This window comes from Oryzias latipes, chromosome 23 (genome assembly GCF_002234675.1).
Source record: "Oryzias latipes chromosome 23, ASM223467v1".
NCBI lineage: Eukaryota > Metazoa > Chordata > Actinopteri > Beloniformes > Adrianichthyidae > Oryzias > Oryzias latipes.
In genome coordinates this window covers 11880403-11896609 of record NC_019881.2, presented here as the reverse complement: position 1 = coordinate 11896609, position 16207 = coordinate 11880403, and the positions used below count along the sequence as shown (strand labels likewise).

General features: G+C 48.3%; 1 protein-coding gene across 1 annotated transcript; it reads left to right on the top strand.

The window, feature by feature from the left end:
- The first annotated feature begins 121 nt into the window (after nucleotides 1–121).
- On the top strand, nucleotides 122–15463 carry ttll12 (tubulin tyrosine ligase like 12). Its single transcript, XM_023952577.1, has 14 exons — nucleotides 122–367; nucleotides 448–593; nucleotides 1265–1463; nucleotides 1559–1718; nucleotides 2562–2695; nucleotides 2822–2898; nucleotides 3016–3132; nucleotides 3395–3589; nucleotides 3666–3777; nucleotides 6835–6986; nucleotides 14129–14210; nucleotides 14281–14349; nucleotides 14693–14831; nucleotides 14979–15463. Exons 1-14 carry the CDS (start codon nucleotides 242–244, stop codon nucleotides 15128–15130), a joined length of 1860 nt encoding a protein of 619 aa, XP_023808345.1. The 5' UTR covers nucleotides 122–241; the 3' UTR covers nucleotides 15131–15463.
- Nucleotides 15464–16207: the final 744 nt, after the last annotated feature.

Genomic DNA, 16207 nt, shown 5'->3' with positions numbered 1-16207 from the left:
AGTTGTTTTTTCTTTTCTTTATCTTTTTCCCCCCTTCAAAGTCCTTTTAGGGGCTCCGCAGGCTGGGTGTACCCCTGCTCAATAAAATAACAAAATGATGAACACGTTCTGACTCCAGGGGGCGCTGAAGCACAAACCGCTCACCAGCTGTTGAACCGGAAGTTGACCACTTTTCCAGGTGACGTGCAAGACCTGCACGTAAGCGAGTCTGCACCGGCATCGCCTGTGCGCGCGAGCAGGGATGTCATCAGAGGAGGGTGAAGAAGAGCAGTTCCGAGCCTTCGTGGCGCTGCACGCGGCCGCGCTCAGCTCCTCCGGCGTGCCGCGTGTCCTCTGGAGCAGCCTCTTCCACAAAATCACCCACGAGGTCTACCGCGCATGCGCCTCAACTATCCAGATAGATGCAGTAATGAGCATTAAAAAAAAGGCTTTTACTCTTTCCCTCAGGTTTTTGATGCTGGGGAGGTTTTCGGAATCCTGCAGTTCCGTGAGGAAGAGGAAGAAACTGAGACGAAGAGCAATCCTGCAGCTGACGTCAGGTGTAAGGTGGTGGTCACCCGGGAGAGCGGCCTGCAGGTCTCAGACCCCAACAGGTGAGGGCGCTAAACCCAGATGTGCATTAGTGATGGTGAATGGTGAATACCGCAAATTTTAGACCTACTTCTTGCCTAAAATATTTGATACCAAGAATTATGGATACTGATTTCTGGTCATTTCTTTTCCTCAAGCATATCATTTTGTATCCTGGCAAATGGGTAACCAGGGTTCAATTCTCAGGGGGGGGGGCAATGGGCTTCATCCAGTGTGGGTCCTTGGGCAAGACCCTTTATGCTACTGCCTAAGTATGTAGCCACAAGGGGTCCAAAGTCTGGGTCCCCCTGTGCCGGTCCCCAGCCCGGATAAAATACAGGGTTGTGTCAGGAAGGGCATCCAGTGTAAAAATGGACTTATCGGTGGAAAAGAAGCTGATTTGCTGCGGCGACCCCTAAAGGGACAAGCTGAAAGGTGAACCAGAGGAGCTGACTGAAATAGTCTGTTCAGCTTTTGTGTTCTGTAGCAGAAAGTCTGGCGTGAGTCACATGACCGAGTCCCCTGTCAGACGGGAAACTCCGGTTCTGCTTTGAACCTCGGCATATCGCCTGGACCCTCTGCTGGAGCTGCCTCTCACCGCTCTGCGCTGCAAACAATGAGCGGTAGAAAAGGTTCTCCAGGTGCTGCTGGAGCTGCCGGCGTCTTTCATCTGTGCCTTCTGCTGTCCCCGCAGCATCTTCCTGGTCGATCACGCCTGGACGTACCGCGTGGAACATGCCCGGCAGCAGCTGGAGCAGATCCCCGGACTGCTGCCCCGAATGGCATCCCTCATGGGGGTGGACTTTCACGGGGAGGTGCTCCCCCCAGAAATAGTGGAGTCAATATTGGAACGAATGTGGAAGTACAACCAGACTTATCAGCTGTCTCATGGGGTACGTGGTCAGAACATGGTCGCTCGACACCTCTGATGGTTTCCTGCATGGAGATTACCCCACAAATGACCCCGCCCTCGTCTGCTTACATTCAGTCAGCAGAGGAGAAGGTCCCGGTCTGGTACATCATGGATGAGTTTGGCTCCCAGGTGCAGCACTCGGACCGGCCCAGCTGTGCTATGTTTCCCTTCTTTCACATCCCCAGCCAGGTGGCCTACACCATCCTCTGGCCTCTGCAGGACCTACAGGAAGGAGGTGAGAACCCACTGGCTCCTGGGAACACCCCCCCCCCCCCCCCCATTTCCTGTCATTACTAAAGGCCCGTACACACCGGGACGAATATTCGCCAGGCGTTATTCGCCAGCGTTTTTCGCCACGTTTTTGTGTTCACACCCAGGCGATTTTCGCTGACGGTGAGCCGAGCGAACATGCAATTTCATTCCCTGACATTAGATGGCGCTTAATGTAAACAGAAATACTCCTGTACACAAGGTGGCGCTGCGCAACTTTACGATTCTTAAAGTCGCTTTTCATTCAGAAGAAGAGAGCAAGTATTTACGCGCTTGTCAGAATAATACAAAGAAAACATGAATATTTCAAGCATCAGTAGCTCCAACTGGTACTTGGTAAGGGGATATTTTAGAATGTCCGTCATTATTTCTTTGCGGCAGTGTAGACGCTACTTGGCGTCTAACTTCTTCGCTGGTATGAGTGCTCAGCAAGGCAGTTTTGTGTTTGAGCGCCCCCAAGTTGTGTTTTACTGTAACTTCAGAAGTTCCAGACACGTGAGCAAAAGCGCCATTCTCATTGGTCGAATAGATTTCGACACGACGCGTCGGAAAAAAAAAACGAACCCGAGGCGTTTTTTTTTTTTGACGCTTTGGCGCTTGGCGTTTTTTCGCCTCGGTGTGCACACTCACATTGGTGCCCTTTGTTTAGTCACGAGGCGTTAAACGTCGGCGAAAATCGCCGGCGAAATTCGTCCCGGTGTGAACAGGCCTTAACAACAGGAAGATGGGATGAAAGGAGATGCTAGCCTTAGGTTATCTCAGGTCAAAGTGAATTAAAAGATCAATTGAGCTTTAAAAACCTCCACAGACGAAGTCACTCGAGACTTTTCTTACGGGGAGACTGACCCCCTGCTGAGGCGGTGCCGTCTGCTACCGTGGAAACCAGATGCGCTGGAGGAGGTGAGCAGCGCTGTGACCGAGCCTGCAGACTCGTACTATGAGGTGAGTTCTATCCACAGACTGCAGGGGGAGTTGGTTTGATGAAGATGGAAGAGGGCCTTGGCGTTCTGGGAGCAGCAGTCGTCTCTCTTGTTGACCACTCTTTTTCCGATGTGTCCGTCTTTCCAGGCGATTGCTCTGGAGAACAAGGAGCGACTTCCAGTGGAAGTCCAACCCCCCTCACTTCCCACAGACAAAATCTTCAAGTGAGTTTCCACAGCTCCTCCTGCTCAACTCCTTCCTGTCATAATCGCACTTCTATCTCCTCCAGCTACAGCTCTGCCTCATTAATCATTTTCACGTGAATTTTCTTTTTTCTTCAGAGTTTTCTCAGAATTGTCTCAAGTGACCAACAACCTGACGCACCCCCGTTTTCAGTTGACGGATGAGGAGGGGGAGGCCGACATCCTCTGGAGCTACAACCACATCAAGGACTTCAGGTGAGCGGCTCAGAGTTCTCAAATGTGGAACCTTCAGTTGTCAGAGCGGCCTAGCAGGAGCAACGCAGCAGATGCAGTATTTCTCCAGAACTCCTCTCTTCTGTTCACCTGTAACGGCGAAAAAGCTGGTCAACCATGGGACCCAGACCATGATGCTGTCACCACAGCTCTGTGCTCACAGACAGTGGACGTCCTGGTGGTCAGCCCATCTCTGCTGGAGCAGCAGAAGCTTCAAACATCCTCACTCTGCTTTTCTCCGCAGGAAGCTGAGCGAGGAGCGGCCTCACGTCCTCCTGAACCAGTTTCCCTGCGAGAGCCTGGTCACCGTGAAGGACTGCCTTGCTTCTGTGGCTCGTAGGGTGAGAGGTGGGCCCCTCCCAGATTGGCTCCCAGAAGCCTTCAACCTGCAAACCGAACTGCCACAGTTCATCAAGTACTTCCAGCAGAGGCAGCAAAGGTGTGACCTCCACCGCAGATCACCATTTGAAGCAGAAGCTGTGGTCTTCTCGCGGTTGAACGAGTCTGTTTTTCAGGGGGGAGGACAACCACTGGATCTGCAAGCCCTGGAATTTGGCGCGTGGACTGGACACGCACATCACCAACAACCTGGACTACATCATCAGGCAGAGAGAGAGCACCCCCAAGGTACCACGCACACCCAGGTCTGGATCCCTACGGCCAGACTCCTCCGTGGTTTGAAGATGAATGATTGGGTTCAGCACCAAAAACTACTTTTTATTTTTCATTTAAAAAAAGGTTTACCCTTGGAGAATAACACCTTTTCTTCATGTTTATCATTTGATCGTGTACAATACTTTTCAAACATCATCAGTTGTCCAGACTGGACTTTATCTGAGGAGATGCAAGAACTGAATGAAAGATAACAGGCATGGTTTCCTCAATCCCAATGAACTCTGCTGCAGGTTCATATCAACTCCCATCTACTTTCTGTCCATTTTTAATCTAGATGTGTGACCCTAGTCTAGCCCAGTGTTTGCCCCATATAAGCGCTTCTGAATAAACCATCTGCCACTAAATGTTAAGTTATGCAGGAGTTTAATTTAAAACTGTTCCAAAAGCAGAGCTGTGCTTTGTTTATGAACATTTGTGCGTGCTATGGTTGGCTCCTAAACAGTTAGTCGAGAAGGTCGTCAGCCAGACTGGAAAGCCTCGTTTCCACTGAGCGGTCCGGTCCGGTCTGATCCAGTCCAGTCCAGAATTTTGAGCGTTTCTTTTATGAAATAGACACATTAAACCGGACCAAACTGTACCCTTTGTGGGACCCCGTTGGTTGTAGGTCCATAGGAACAGACCGGTTAGGGCGGAGCTCTGTTGAAACTCATTGATTGGCTGAAGGTCATTACGACAAAAGAAAGCGGTGGTATTCCACTGCGCTGCCCGCGATCTTCTCTTGCACAGCACAAAATGGTTTTGTTAATACAAAGAACCAAAAGCCAATGAGCAGTTGGATGACCTCCACTGTTGGTGTTGGCTTAACCCCGCATGCGCCGTGACGGTCCAACTTTGAGTGGAAATGCTCACCTGAATTACCTGGACCGTTCTAAATCGGATCGTACCACTTAGTGGAAAACAAGGCTTAAGAAACGGTGATGGTTCCAAAAAGCTCCACGAAGATCCCAGAGCTTTAAATGGTTACCTGAAGGGCAAAAATGTTGATGCAAGCTTTTTTGTAAGGACATGCTGCGGGCATCAGGACATAGTCCACACACTTGGGTTATGTCTGAATTCCTTCCCTACCCACTATATAGCGTGTTCGCCATTTTGTAATGCTGTCTGAATCTACAATTCTAAAATCAAGTTCCCAGTGTGCATCAATGCTCACTAGATCAGCGAATATAGACCACAATGCATTGCGTCGGAACAATTTTTTGTATGTATTTAAATGTAGTTTTTGAATAAACCATCAACGTTTTTACCTTCAGAACACAGTGGACTCATAAATAATCGTTGCAAAACGCTCACATCATTAGATTTTAACTTCATGAAATCAATGTCATATCCGCCTGTTAAAAAAAAAAAAAAAAAGGTATTGAGTATGGTGTCCGAACCAAGATCTGGGTTGGTAAGGGTGAAGGAGGTGAGACCCTAGCGGACCCTGAAGGGGCCAGTTAGTGCCGTTCAAGTGAGAAGTGTGTGTTCGTGTGCGCAGCCTGCCTGTTAGAAATAAGGATATTTGACAGCGCGTACTTTGTGTGGTCATCCTTTGGGCACATGGGGATCACGTGCACATCCCACGCGTGCAAAGTTTGTGAGCGGTCAGTGTGTAGCCAGTACTCGCACCTCACAAACGACTAGAGTGGGATGTAAGGACCCCGTACGACAGCATCACACGTACCTCATAACTGTGTGTGTAACTTCCATTATCCCTACAAATCCACACACTGAGCAGTGGTACGTTCCATTTTCATGACGTCCCTTGAGGTGACCGAACGAGCCTCAAGGGGAACTGCAAAACACACCGCACTCCCTTTAAGGTGCAGCCGCTCCTCTCTACCACCCTCCACGGACCGGACAACCCAGAAACTTGAAGCATCTAAACGAGTCAACCCCCCATATGGGTGCTTACGACTGAAGCATGCCAATTTCTTCTATTCTCTTATCTTTGTGGTCTTTTCTAAATTTCTAAACTCAAGTATAAATAAAAAGGGGCTAAATGATTACTGTGCTTTTGAAAACTTGGATGATTTTGCAAAAAAAATTACATTTTCTGCAGAATAATGGATTTTTTTCATCAGAGATAACACCAATAATACAGCTGCCTGGTAAAGTAATTATATTATTATATTTTTTCAAAAGGCTCATTTGAGCAATGTGATCATTTTCATGCAGTGCTCACTAAGAAATGAGTTAAAGTCCTGTGTTGCTTGGGAAGCTTGATGTAATGGGAAAACCACTGAACCTAATTTATGGCTTTCATGTGCAATCTTGTTGCAGAAAATGTCTTTAAAACACTCATGCTCTGGAAATTGTCCCTGAACCTGTCTGCCTTATCTCCCTCTAATGTTTTTTATGGGGTTGAGATCTGGGGTCTGGCAAGGCCACTCCAGGACCTTGAAAGGCATTTTACGAAGCCACTCCTTCGTTACCTGGGCAACGTGTATTTGGGATGGTTGTCAAGCGGAAAGACCCAGCCACGTTTCATCTTCAATGTCTTTGCTGATAGAAGATTTTCACTCAGAATCTAATGATATGTGGCCCCGTTCATTCTTTCCTTTACACGGATGAGTCGCCCTGGACTCTTTTCTGAAAAACAGCCCCAAATCACAATAGTTCCACCCCCATGCTTTACAGTAGGTATGGTGTTGTTAGGATGCAACTCAGCATTCTTTCTCCTCCAAACATGACGATTAGAGTTCTATTTTGGTTTCTTCTGACCATAGGTCGTTCTCCCAATCCTCTTCTGGATCATCCAAACGCTCTCTAGCAAACCATAAGACGGGCCTGCACGTTCCTGCTTTACTGGAATCGGGGCTTATGGAGGTTATAATGTATTTTTTTTAAAGCGGTCGCTGGATTGAAAAAATGCAGGACAGCTTTCCCTGAGGACCAGGGCTGGGAAACACCGGTCTAGATGTCCACGACTAAACCCAAAGAAAAACAATGGATGCATGGTCAGAGGAGCTGGTTGTGTGACCTGCAGTCATTATGTAGAGCTGACATTGGTTCTTCTTGTCTTTCCAGGTGGTGTGTAAGTACATCGATGATCCGGTGCTGTTCCACAGGGAGGAAGTGGGATTGGTGAAGTTTGACGTTCGCTACATGCTGATGCTGCGCTCGGTGCAGCCTCTGCGACTCTACGCCTACCATGTCTTCTGGCTTCGTTTCGCCAACAAGTAAGACATGTAGAGAGGCTTTTTATTTTATTTACAGTGTTCCCTTGAGATTTTGCTGTTAACCTTTTGCAGTTTCTCTGTTTTGATGGGGGGTTTTTTAAGTGCAATTTTGCATGTATTTTGTTCTGTTTGAAATTAAAAGTTAAACAAGTTAAACAAGAGAGTAAAGTGTGAAAAGGTTCATGTGTGTCTAAGGCTACGTTCACACCGCAGGCTGACGCGATCCCAATTCCGATTTTTTCATGACAGTCTGAACGACACAGATCCGATCTTTTCAAATGCGACCCAGGCCACTTGGGTATGCCGTCCTGAATCCGAAACATATCCGATCTTTTCAATTGCGACCGCCCTCTGACCGGCCAGGCCACCTGAATCCGAATCGTACGTCATCGATACACAACAATCATCATTCTGCGTTGAAATAGGCGGGAACGAGAACGTAAACAGCAACCATGGCGGACGATGCATCAGAGACCAGTCAGTGGAAGGGAAGTGAGGTCACAGATTTGATTATTATTTGGGGTGGCAGCTCTATTCAGGCCAAACTCCAGGGCTTTTATCGCAACCGGCGGTTTTTGAAAAAAATTCCAGCGAAATAGCCGAGCGTGGCGTTGAACATTTCCTGCGATTACTTTTTTTTCTTCCTCCCCTTTCCGACCGTGGTCAGAAGCGCGGGGGACCCAAGGCGGATCCTCCTCCTCCTCCCTGTTCTGACCCTTAGATTCTCCAGAACGGGTTAATAAAGAGTCCATAGCATTTATTCTGGGGAAACCTTCTTTTATTACCGTTGTCCTTCCTCCGTAACACACAACATGAATGTGCGCCCAACACTGCCCCCCCCCCCCCCCCCCCCCCCAATTCTCTCCCACTGCACACGCTCTTCTCCTGTATCTTACACTAACGCGCGCGTGGCCCTAACACATACACATTCCCATTCCACAACAGTGGGTACAGACGATCCTGGCTCCAATGCCTTCTTAAAAATGAGAAGGTTGTTATTGTGCTGCTCCTTTGTGAAAATAAATTTATTAATGAAAAAAGAGCTCCGCTGTTGACAACACTGTTGTCGGCATCCATTGTTAACATTAGCTACTTCTGCAAAAGACGAGTGATGTCGTTCACCGTTGAGTACTCTTCTGCGCATGCGGGTCAATTTTGGGTCATTTCACGGTCACACTGTAGATCACAAAAGTTCGGATTTACTTGGAAATGTGAATGGTCTTGCAAAAAAATCGGATCTTTTCAAAAAATCCGAATTGAGCACTAAACCCTGCAGTGTGAACGCAGCCTATGTGGATAAAGTGTGTAGTGAGGATTTTTACAGCCTTAAAGTAATCCTACTTTAAGGATTTCATCTATCAAGGGATATTTTTGGAAGGTAACCATCGCGATAAACGACGGAAACACTGTATTTACGCCTTTTTCTAAATTATGGCATAGATAAACTATTTAAATGCTCATGAATCGACGATGTAAACAAACTTAACTGAATCAGATGATTCTAGGTTCTGATCTTAAAGCTGTGTCACACAGCCACTACTTACACTTTTGGCATTTTCCACGTAGGAAATTTCGGTCTTTCTTTATTCTTGTGTGATACACACAATTCAGAATTGTTTCTTGCATTTGTCATTCGTCGATGTGCGCAGATGTCCGTCTAGGTTTCCGGCCAACGGGTCTTTTAGTGAATTCAGTTTTGAACTGTTCATCGAGTAACCACCCAAACCACACGCTCTCTGCTTCTTCTTCTAAAAACACTATGACCTCCTCCTCTCGGGCGGCGGCGTCCGCCTTAAAACATCACATCACTTGCACTCACCATCATTACTTTTACATCATCTTCCTTTTTCTTCTGACTGTAAACCTTTTCTGCATGTGAAGCAAATTGCACACATTTCTGGATCATGTGTTTCTCTATGCCAATTCTTATATACTGCATTCTCTAACTGTTGTTTGTACACTGTTTCACTTTTATTATACATTATTTTTGTTTCTTTTGCTTCATTTTGACTTTTATTTCTCTTTTTTTTCTTCATTGTGCCATTTTTACACATTTGTTAATCCGTATTTAGTTTCCTTTTTCTGATTGCCATTTGTTGTAGCGTTTGGTTTTAATTAATTCCTCACAACTGGATGGATTTAATTTAACATTAAATCCAAATTTCTTCTGCCGTTTGGGCAAATAGGTGGACAACCCAAGATATTTACATTCCATTTATAAAATCATTTGTTTTTATCAGTTCTCCTTTCGATCCGGTGATTCCCATTTTTGATCAGTTTTGTACTGTCACCCCTAGGGGGGTTTTATGACAAAACTGAGAAAATGGCTCGCTATGTGTAATTTCCTTATTTCAGTGGTAATTTCTGCTTCTTCCTCACCGCAGTGGGATGCAGAAATCTTGTCTACCACATCCACCGATCATGTTTTGGTTGGAATTCTCGGCACATTAGATAGACACACACACATACCCTTATTAAATTGAGTTTGTCCGGCTCACCCCCCGAACTCGCATTACATTACGTGAAATGTAATGTAATACGTGAAACCAGCTCCCGAACTGGCATAAATTAACGTCTTTTCCACTCAGTTGACGCCCCGCAGTCAGCTATTTTAGGGCTCTTTTATTTCTTTACAGAGTCCACTACCTATCAACTCTTATTCTGACCTCACATTTTACTGTGTTGCAAATCGTACTCACCACTCTGGTCTGTTCCTCGGAGTTCCGTCAACTGTCGGGGTCCCAGTCGGTAACCCCAGAAGAGTTCTCAAGCAGTTGCTTACTAAAGCGTACTGGTGTAGGGACCATAACCATTGTGCCTGCAACAACCGTTTGGGGTCCCTTCGACTAGTGCTGAGGTCACATTATGTGATCGGCTGTCCGTTGGTCCGTTGACGTGTCAGATAGTGATTGGTCTGGACACTACCATAACTGTACCATACAGTAAACAAACAGAGCTCCTACATAGAGCATGATTATCTTCTAAACCAGCTTTCATTATTGTTATGATGATTATTAAGAGCATTTGCAGCCAAACGGACTGCCGTTCAAACCCTTCTCTGAACCGCACACTATAACAAAGCACCTTCACTGCCTGCGAACACGAAGCGACGAGACTCCAGCTGCTCTGATCAGAGACACGGTTGGCTTGTGTGGAGCAGCAGGTTCATTCTTACAGCCACAGACCTTTTTACAAAGTGGGTTGTAGCAACATTTCTCAATAAACACTACAAAGAATAATGTCAGACACAACTTATGAGGGAAAAGAACTTTGGGTTACAAAAGGAAACAGGAAATGAAAATATGTAGAGCCCGAGCAGATTTCCACGCTACGTAGTTTGTCCAAGTGGGGTTATCGTAGTATGACGTCATCCTCAGTCGAAAGGACCCCAAACAGATATTGCAGTATAAAAGTCATGGTACCTACACCGGGCGTGGCCACGGTCTTCATAATGTCCTCTCCCCGATTGGAATTCCCTTCAGTTTTGGACTCCACCTCGGAAGGGTCAATTTTTCAAGGTTCATTCATTCATTCATCATTCATTCATTTTCTATGCCGCTTTATCCCTTTCGGGGTCACAGGGCTGCCGGAGCCTATCCCGGCCACTTGTGGGCGAAGGCAGGGGGGACACCCTGAACAAGTCGCCAGTTTGTTGCAGGGTAATTTTTCAAGGTTATTTTTGAAAACACAAGACCGTATTAAAAAACAAACACAAGAACCCAGAACAATTTCTCATGAGGAGAGCCAGAAAAAGACAACCGTCCAACACCCCACCTCCAACAGGTGTGGATGCTGTCCGACCTCCTGTTTTATTTAGAATTGGTTGCCCCCTGGTCCCTTTGCCTGTGCTGGGGGGGGTTGGCGGGGGGCCCTGCTCGGGTGGGGGGGCCCAGCGGCGCCGGATGGGCTGCCCATCTGCACCTGGGGCTGGGATCGGCCCTTCCCTGGCTCTGGGACGGGACGGGACAACCCTCTCGGGGCCCCCGGTCGCTCTGGGTGTCACCCGCTTCGGCTGCGGGGTCTGGGGTGGGGTGGGGTGGGGGGCTTGTCGGCCCTGTCCTGTGGGGGGGCGTTCTGGGGGGGAGGGGGGGCCCATTATTAGTACGGGTCGGGGGGGCTAGCGGGTCGGGGTCTCCGCTGAGGCAATCAGTGGTTGCCTCGGCCGGTTGGCCTCCTCGGTCCCGTCGAGGCCTGACCAGAGCTCTTCTAGGGCCGGCGTCTGGGGGTGGGGGCCTGGGCTTGCTCCGGGGGGGGGGGGGGGGGGGCGCTTTCTGGCTCCTCTCTCTCTGTGTGGGGTGGGTGGTGCCGGGCCTGGGGTGTCGGCGCCTCCGGGGGTGGGCCCCTGGGCTGGGTGGCCCTGGCCCCTTTGCTGGGGGTGGGCTGGGGGACGGCTGTTTGACCACCGGGGGACAGTCTACCAGCTGTCCCCAACTTACCCCCTTCCTTATATAACCTAATATTAGGGTGAGGGGGTGGGGGGTCTAGCCTGCGATGCGCCTTGGGGGGGGGCTACTTGGGAGTGGCCCCCCTCCTATGGTTGCTGTATGGAGTGGGCCCCCCCTCTTTCGGTTTTATTTGCACCTTAGACATGTAGGGTCCTTGGTAGGTGGGGTGCTTGGACATCACTGCAAGCAAGCAGCAGATGTCCTCCTGGCACCCTACCCGCCAATTTTAACCGCACCTTAGACATTTAGGGCCCCTTGGTGTGGAGGGTGAGGGGACATCACTGTGAGTAATCAGGAGATGTCCCCTTAGTGCCCTACTCGCCAATTTTAACTGCACCCCCCTTAGTACACACACCCCTCCCCCTTCAATATATACATTCAAACATAAACACACACACATGCACACAAACACCCTCTCAAACACCCATACACGCACACACATTTTACAAGGAAGGTGGGACCTGGGTCCATCTGTCCCCTACCCATTCCCTGGTGGGGGGTGCGGGCCCCTTGGCGATGGCGGCCGTGTCCCTTGGGTGCCGGCTCCCTGGGCCCGGCGGTGCTCTCTCCGCACGGTGGGGGGGTTCATATTACACCTGAGCCGGGGGTGTTCGTGTCCCTGGGGGGTGGGTCCTGGTCCTTGCCCCTGGGCGCTGGGCCCCGCCAAACTTCCAACATGGCCGAGCCTGGTCGGGCCATATTTATAACATCCCTTGTGGGCCGCCCTTTTTTCCCCGGGGTTCCCCCTTCCTGGGCGGGGGCGGCGGGCCCCTGCCTTGCTCCTACCTGGACCAACCGTGGGCCGGGTGGGTGGCTGCCTGGAGTCTGGGGCTGTGGGCGTCCCTCTCCGGTGGGGCCCTGCGTTGGGCTCTTCCGGCGCGGCGGGGGGCTGCTTTCCTGGCTGGGCGGGGGCGGCGCTCTCTTTCCCTCTGCGCCTCCCTGCTCTCTGGCTCTGGGGGCCTCGCGGCGGTCCTGCTGGCCCTGGCCTGGGTGGCGGTCTTGGTCGCCCGTGGGGCGGTTGTTCCCTGCCTGTTCCCGTGTGGCGTTGGGGGAATTCCGGCTGCCGCTGCTGCTGCAGCGGGGGTATGGGTGTGGGGGTGGCTGGGCGCTCCTCCTCCTTCTTTTCACATTCCACCATCCATTTTAGAAGAACATAAACACTCACCTGAGCACAGGTGTTAGCTCACCTTTGCACTAATAGTTTGCATGATTGAATGAATGAAAGATTTCACACTAGTTGGTTTAAAGGCATAGGTATGCGTTCGTGAACACTATCTGTTTTGTGTGCATGTTGACATGTGGACATTTTTGCGGCTAGCAGGTGTGTTGATAATATTTGAGTGTGTGTGAACAGGCCCCGCTCTTTTTGTACTACATTTGAACCGTACCGTAACGATAAACAACCAGTAAACCTGTCCGCTCTATGCTGCTTCATGGTCTTATCCCCCCTTCCCCTCCTATTATCACCCTCCTACCCCCCCCTCTCTCTAACGTCCCTCTCTCTTCTTCCCCTCTTTCCTTTTCCGTCCGGTCCAACACCAAAGATTTTCAAACATGATTGAAATTAATAAAGTTTGGCCTCAATTACAAAAGGGGTTTATTCAGACATACCTTTGGTTTGTCTGAAGATGAATAACCCCTCTTGTTAAAATAAAATATGTCCAACACAAGAGGCCCTCAGCTCTCATCTGTTTGCCTAGCTGTTGGACAGGACAAGTTAAAAACAAAAACAAAAACAAAAAAAAGAATTGGTTGCCCTGGTTACAGAAAATAAAACTGAATCTAAGAGATCCAAGGTCAGTAGTTAACAATATGCTTGTTTAAACTTCTTGCTGCAAACCTGGGAGTGTTGGTTCACAGTTCCTTATCAGTTTGTATCCGAACTCCCTCCATTTTCTCAGACATCTCCTTCCTCCAGATGGTGTGGGGAGAAAAGAAAAATCCCAAACATGGCAGCCTTCAAAGTGTTGGTTAAAACCAGCAGTTAGAATGATAATAAAGAAAATACAGTATATACATCCAACATTTGTCACAGGGTTATAAGATTGAAAATCAACTCCACTGGTCTTAAGGGAAATTTGCACAATTCATCCCCAAAATTATTTGCGATCCATAGAAACCATCAACAGCCACCCTCTTGCATATGTTTTCTTCTTGTGTAAAATGAAATAGCTTTTGGTTGTCAATATACCAAGTATTTTCAGATGTTCTACAAAGGCCTGTAAAACCATCTGTAGCTCCTGCAATATTTGGTGTAATTCCACATACTCTCAATCTCAACCACAGATCACAAAATATTATTGTCTTTTTCCAAATCTCTGATTACCAAGAGACGAGTTATTTTCAAATGGAAGGAGCATTTTCCTCCAACTGCTAAGATGTGGGTCAATGATCTCGTACACTGTTTGGTTTTGGAGAAAATCTGTTTTTCTGCAAGCTGTTGTTCAAAAGATTTCCACACTAATTTGAATATTTTCTTGAGTTCTATGGAGAAACTAGATGCCACTACTATTTTGTAACCCACCCTACACTATAAACACTTTTGAAATTGAGAAATCTATGTTCTTTTTGAAAATATATTTTTTATTAGACATGCCCCTTGTGGTTCCTCTGTCAGCAGCAGAGCAAACCTGGAACAGCGGTTTTCAAAAATTCAGATGACTTTTTTTGATAATGGCAACATTGTGGTTTCTTCAGGGCCTTCTCGTTGGACCACCTGGACGATTACCAGAAGCACTTCACTGTTATGAACTACACAGAGGGCGTGGAGCTCAAACAGGTTTGCTTTCACCTATTTTGAGCTCTGCTGCTCCTGTTTCTTTGCTTCGTGTAACAGTCTATGCGTCTAGGTGCACTTCAACGACTTCATCCCCATGTTTGAGCGGCAGTATCCACAACATCCATGGAAAGAGGTGGAGGTAGGCCAGAACCTGTCTCTAAAACTGAACTGTTATTGGGGGGGGCACCAATTCACCAGGTGCCAGAGCCTAAACAGGTTCTACGGGTCGGTTCTGGTATAAAAACAGACAAACTGGGATTCCCTTTATCTCCATTTAACCTGTAGACACGGTGGGTTTGAAGTCGGTGTTGAATTGGTTCTGCAAACACCAGTTCTTAACGGTTTAGGTGAGGCTAGGTTTTGAATGTATGAAGGAGGGTGGTACAGCTTCAGTGTTCTGAGCATACTCATGGGATGGTATTGCAGCGTACACTGGTTTCTGCTGTTTGCTGACTGTGTACTTGCTCCTCTTCTGTTCTCAGGCTCAGCTCTTTGCAGCGTTTAGGGAACTCTTTCAGGCAGCTTCTTCTCGGCCGCCTCCATTTGGCATCTGTCCATACAGCTCATCTCGAGCCATTTACGCTGCAGACGTCATGCTGAAGTGGAACAGGGGAGCAGATGGTGATTTGTTTTTCTTTGTCAGTATTGTACAAGAACCGTTCTCTACCATGTAGAGGAAATGATGCAGAGTTTAAGGTTTTAGTCACACGTTTGTCTCCAGAGCTTGTTTCCTGTCTTGCCTCAGTCTTCTTTGTGGTCTGATCCCAGGTGAGCAGTCCATGCAGCCTCAGATCCTGGAGCTTAACTTCAGCCCGGACTGCGCTCGTGCCTGCCTCTACCACCCTGATTTCTACAACCACATGTTCCAGGCACTGTTCCTAGATGAACCAGATGGCCTTCCGCTCACTCGCATCGTTTGATGCTTTGGCAGGAGAGACTGAGATCGCTTTTCATTGTTTAACTGAAGCCGTCAGTACCATGATCTAATGAAGTCCTCTCATTTTGAGGTTGAACTCTTTTGAGGTTGAACGCTTTTCAAAACACCGGCAGATTGCAATTGTGGATTTCTCCATTCATGAAGTCTCTGCTCCGTTCACTCCACAATCACCTGCAGAGAAAGTCTTCCTGAAAATATGAAAGTCATTTGACTCATTGGCGCCTCACCCTGGTCAGGAGGAGCAAGACTGTCTTAGGAATTATTCCCCTGAACTGTATTTTTATTCTGTGACATTAAAGGATCTTTCTATGGTATTCTGAGTGGTATTCTAGTTTTTCTATTCACACTCACTACCAGTTTTACGTGTTTCCTCTCCAAGTCAGTGTGTTGGAAGCCAGCGCCAGACACAAAGGGAGCAACAGGTGTCTGCTTATCTGGGACCGCGTCACGGATAAGCAGACACCGGACAGCCCTTAGTAAGGCTCCCTGGACCCCATACTCCCAGAGCACCCTCCACAGGATACCATTGGGGGCGTGGTCGAACACCTTCATCAAATCCACAAAACACATATGGACTGGATTAGCGAACTCCCACAAACCCTCCAGCACCCTAAAGAGGGTGTAGAGCTGGTCCACTGTTCCACGACCAGGATTGTTGGTCCTGGATCTGAGGTTTGACTATCGGACAGACTCTCCTCTCCAATACACTGGCACAGTCTTTCCTAGGGAGGCTGAGGAGTGTGATTCCCCAGTTGTTTGAACACACCTTCCGATCTCCCTTCTTAAAAAGGGGAACCACAACCCTGTCAACCAATCCAGTGGTACAGTTCCAGACTGCCACGCAATGCTACAGAGACGTGTCAGCCAGGACACTCCCACAACATCCAGAGACTTAAGGTACTCGGGGCCAACTTTGTCCACTCCCAGAGCCTTGCCACTGAGGAGATCATTGACTAACTCAGTGAGTTCAGGATGGGTGATAGCCTCACCCCAAAGTCCTCATTCTCTGCTTCTTCAAAAGAAGGTGTCAGTGGAATTGAGGAGATCCTTCGAAGTGTTC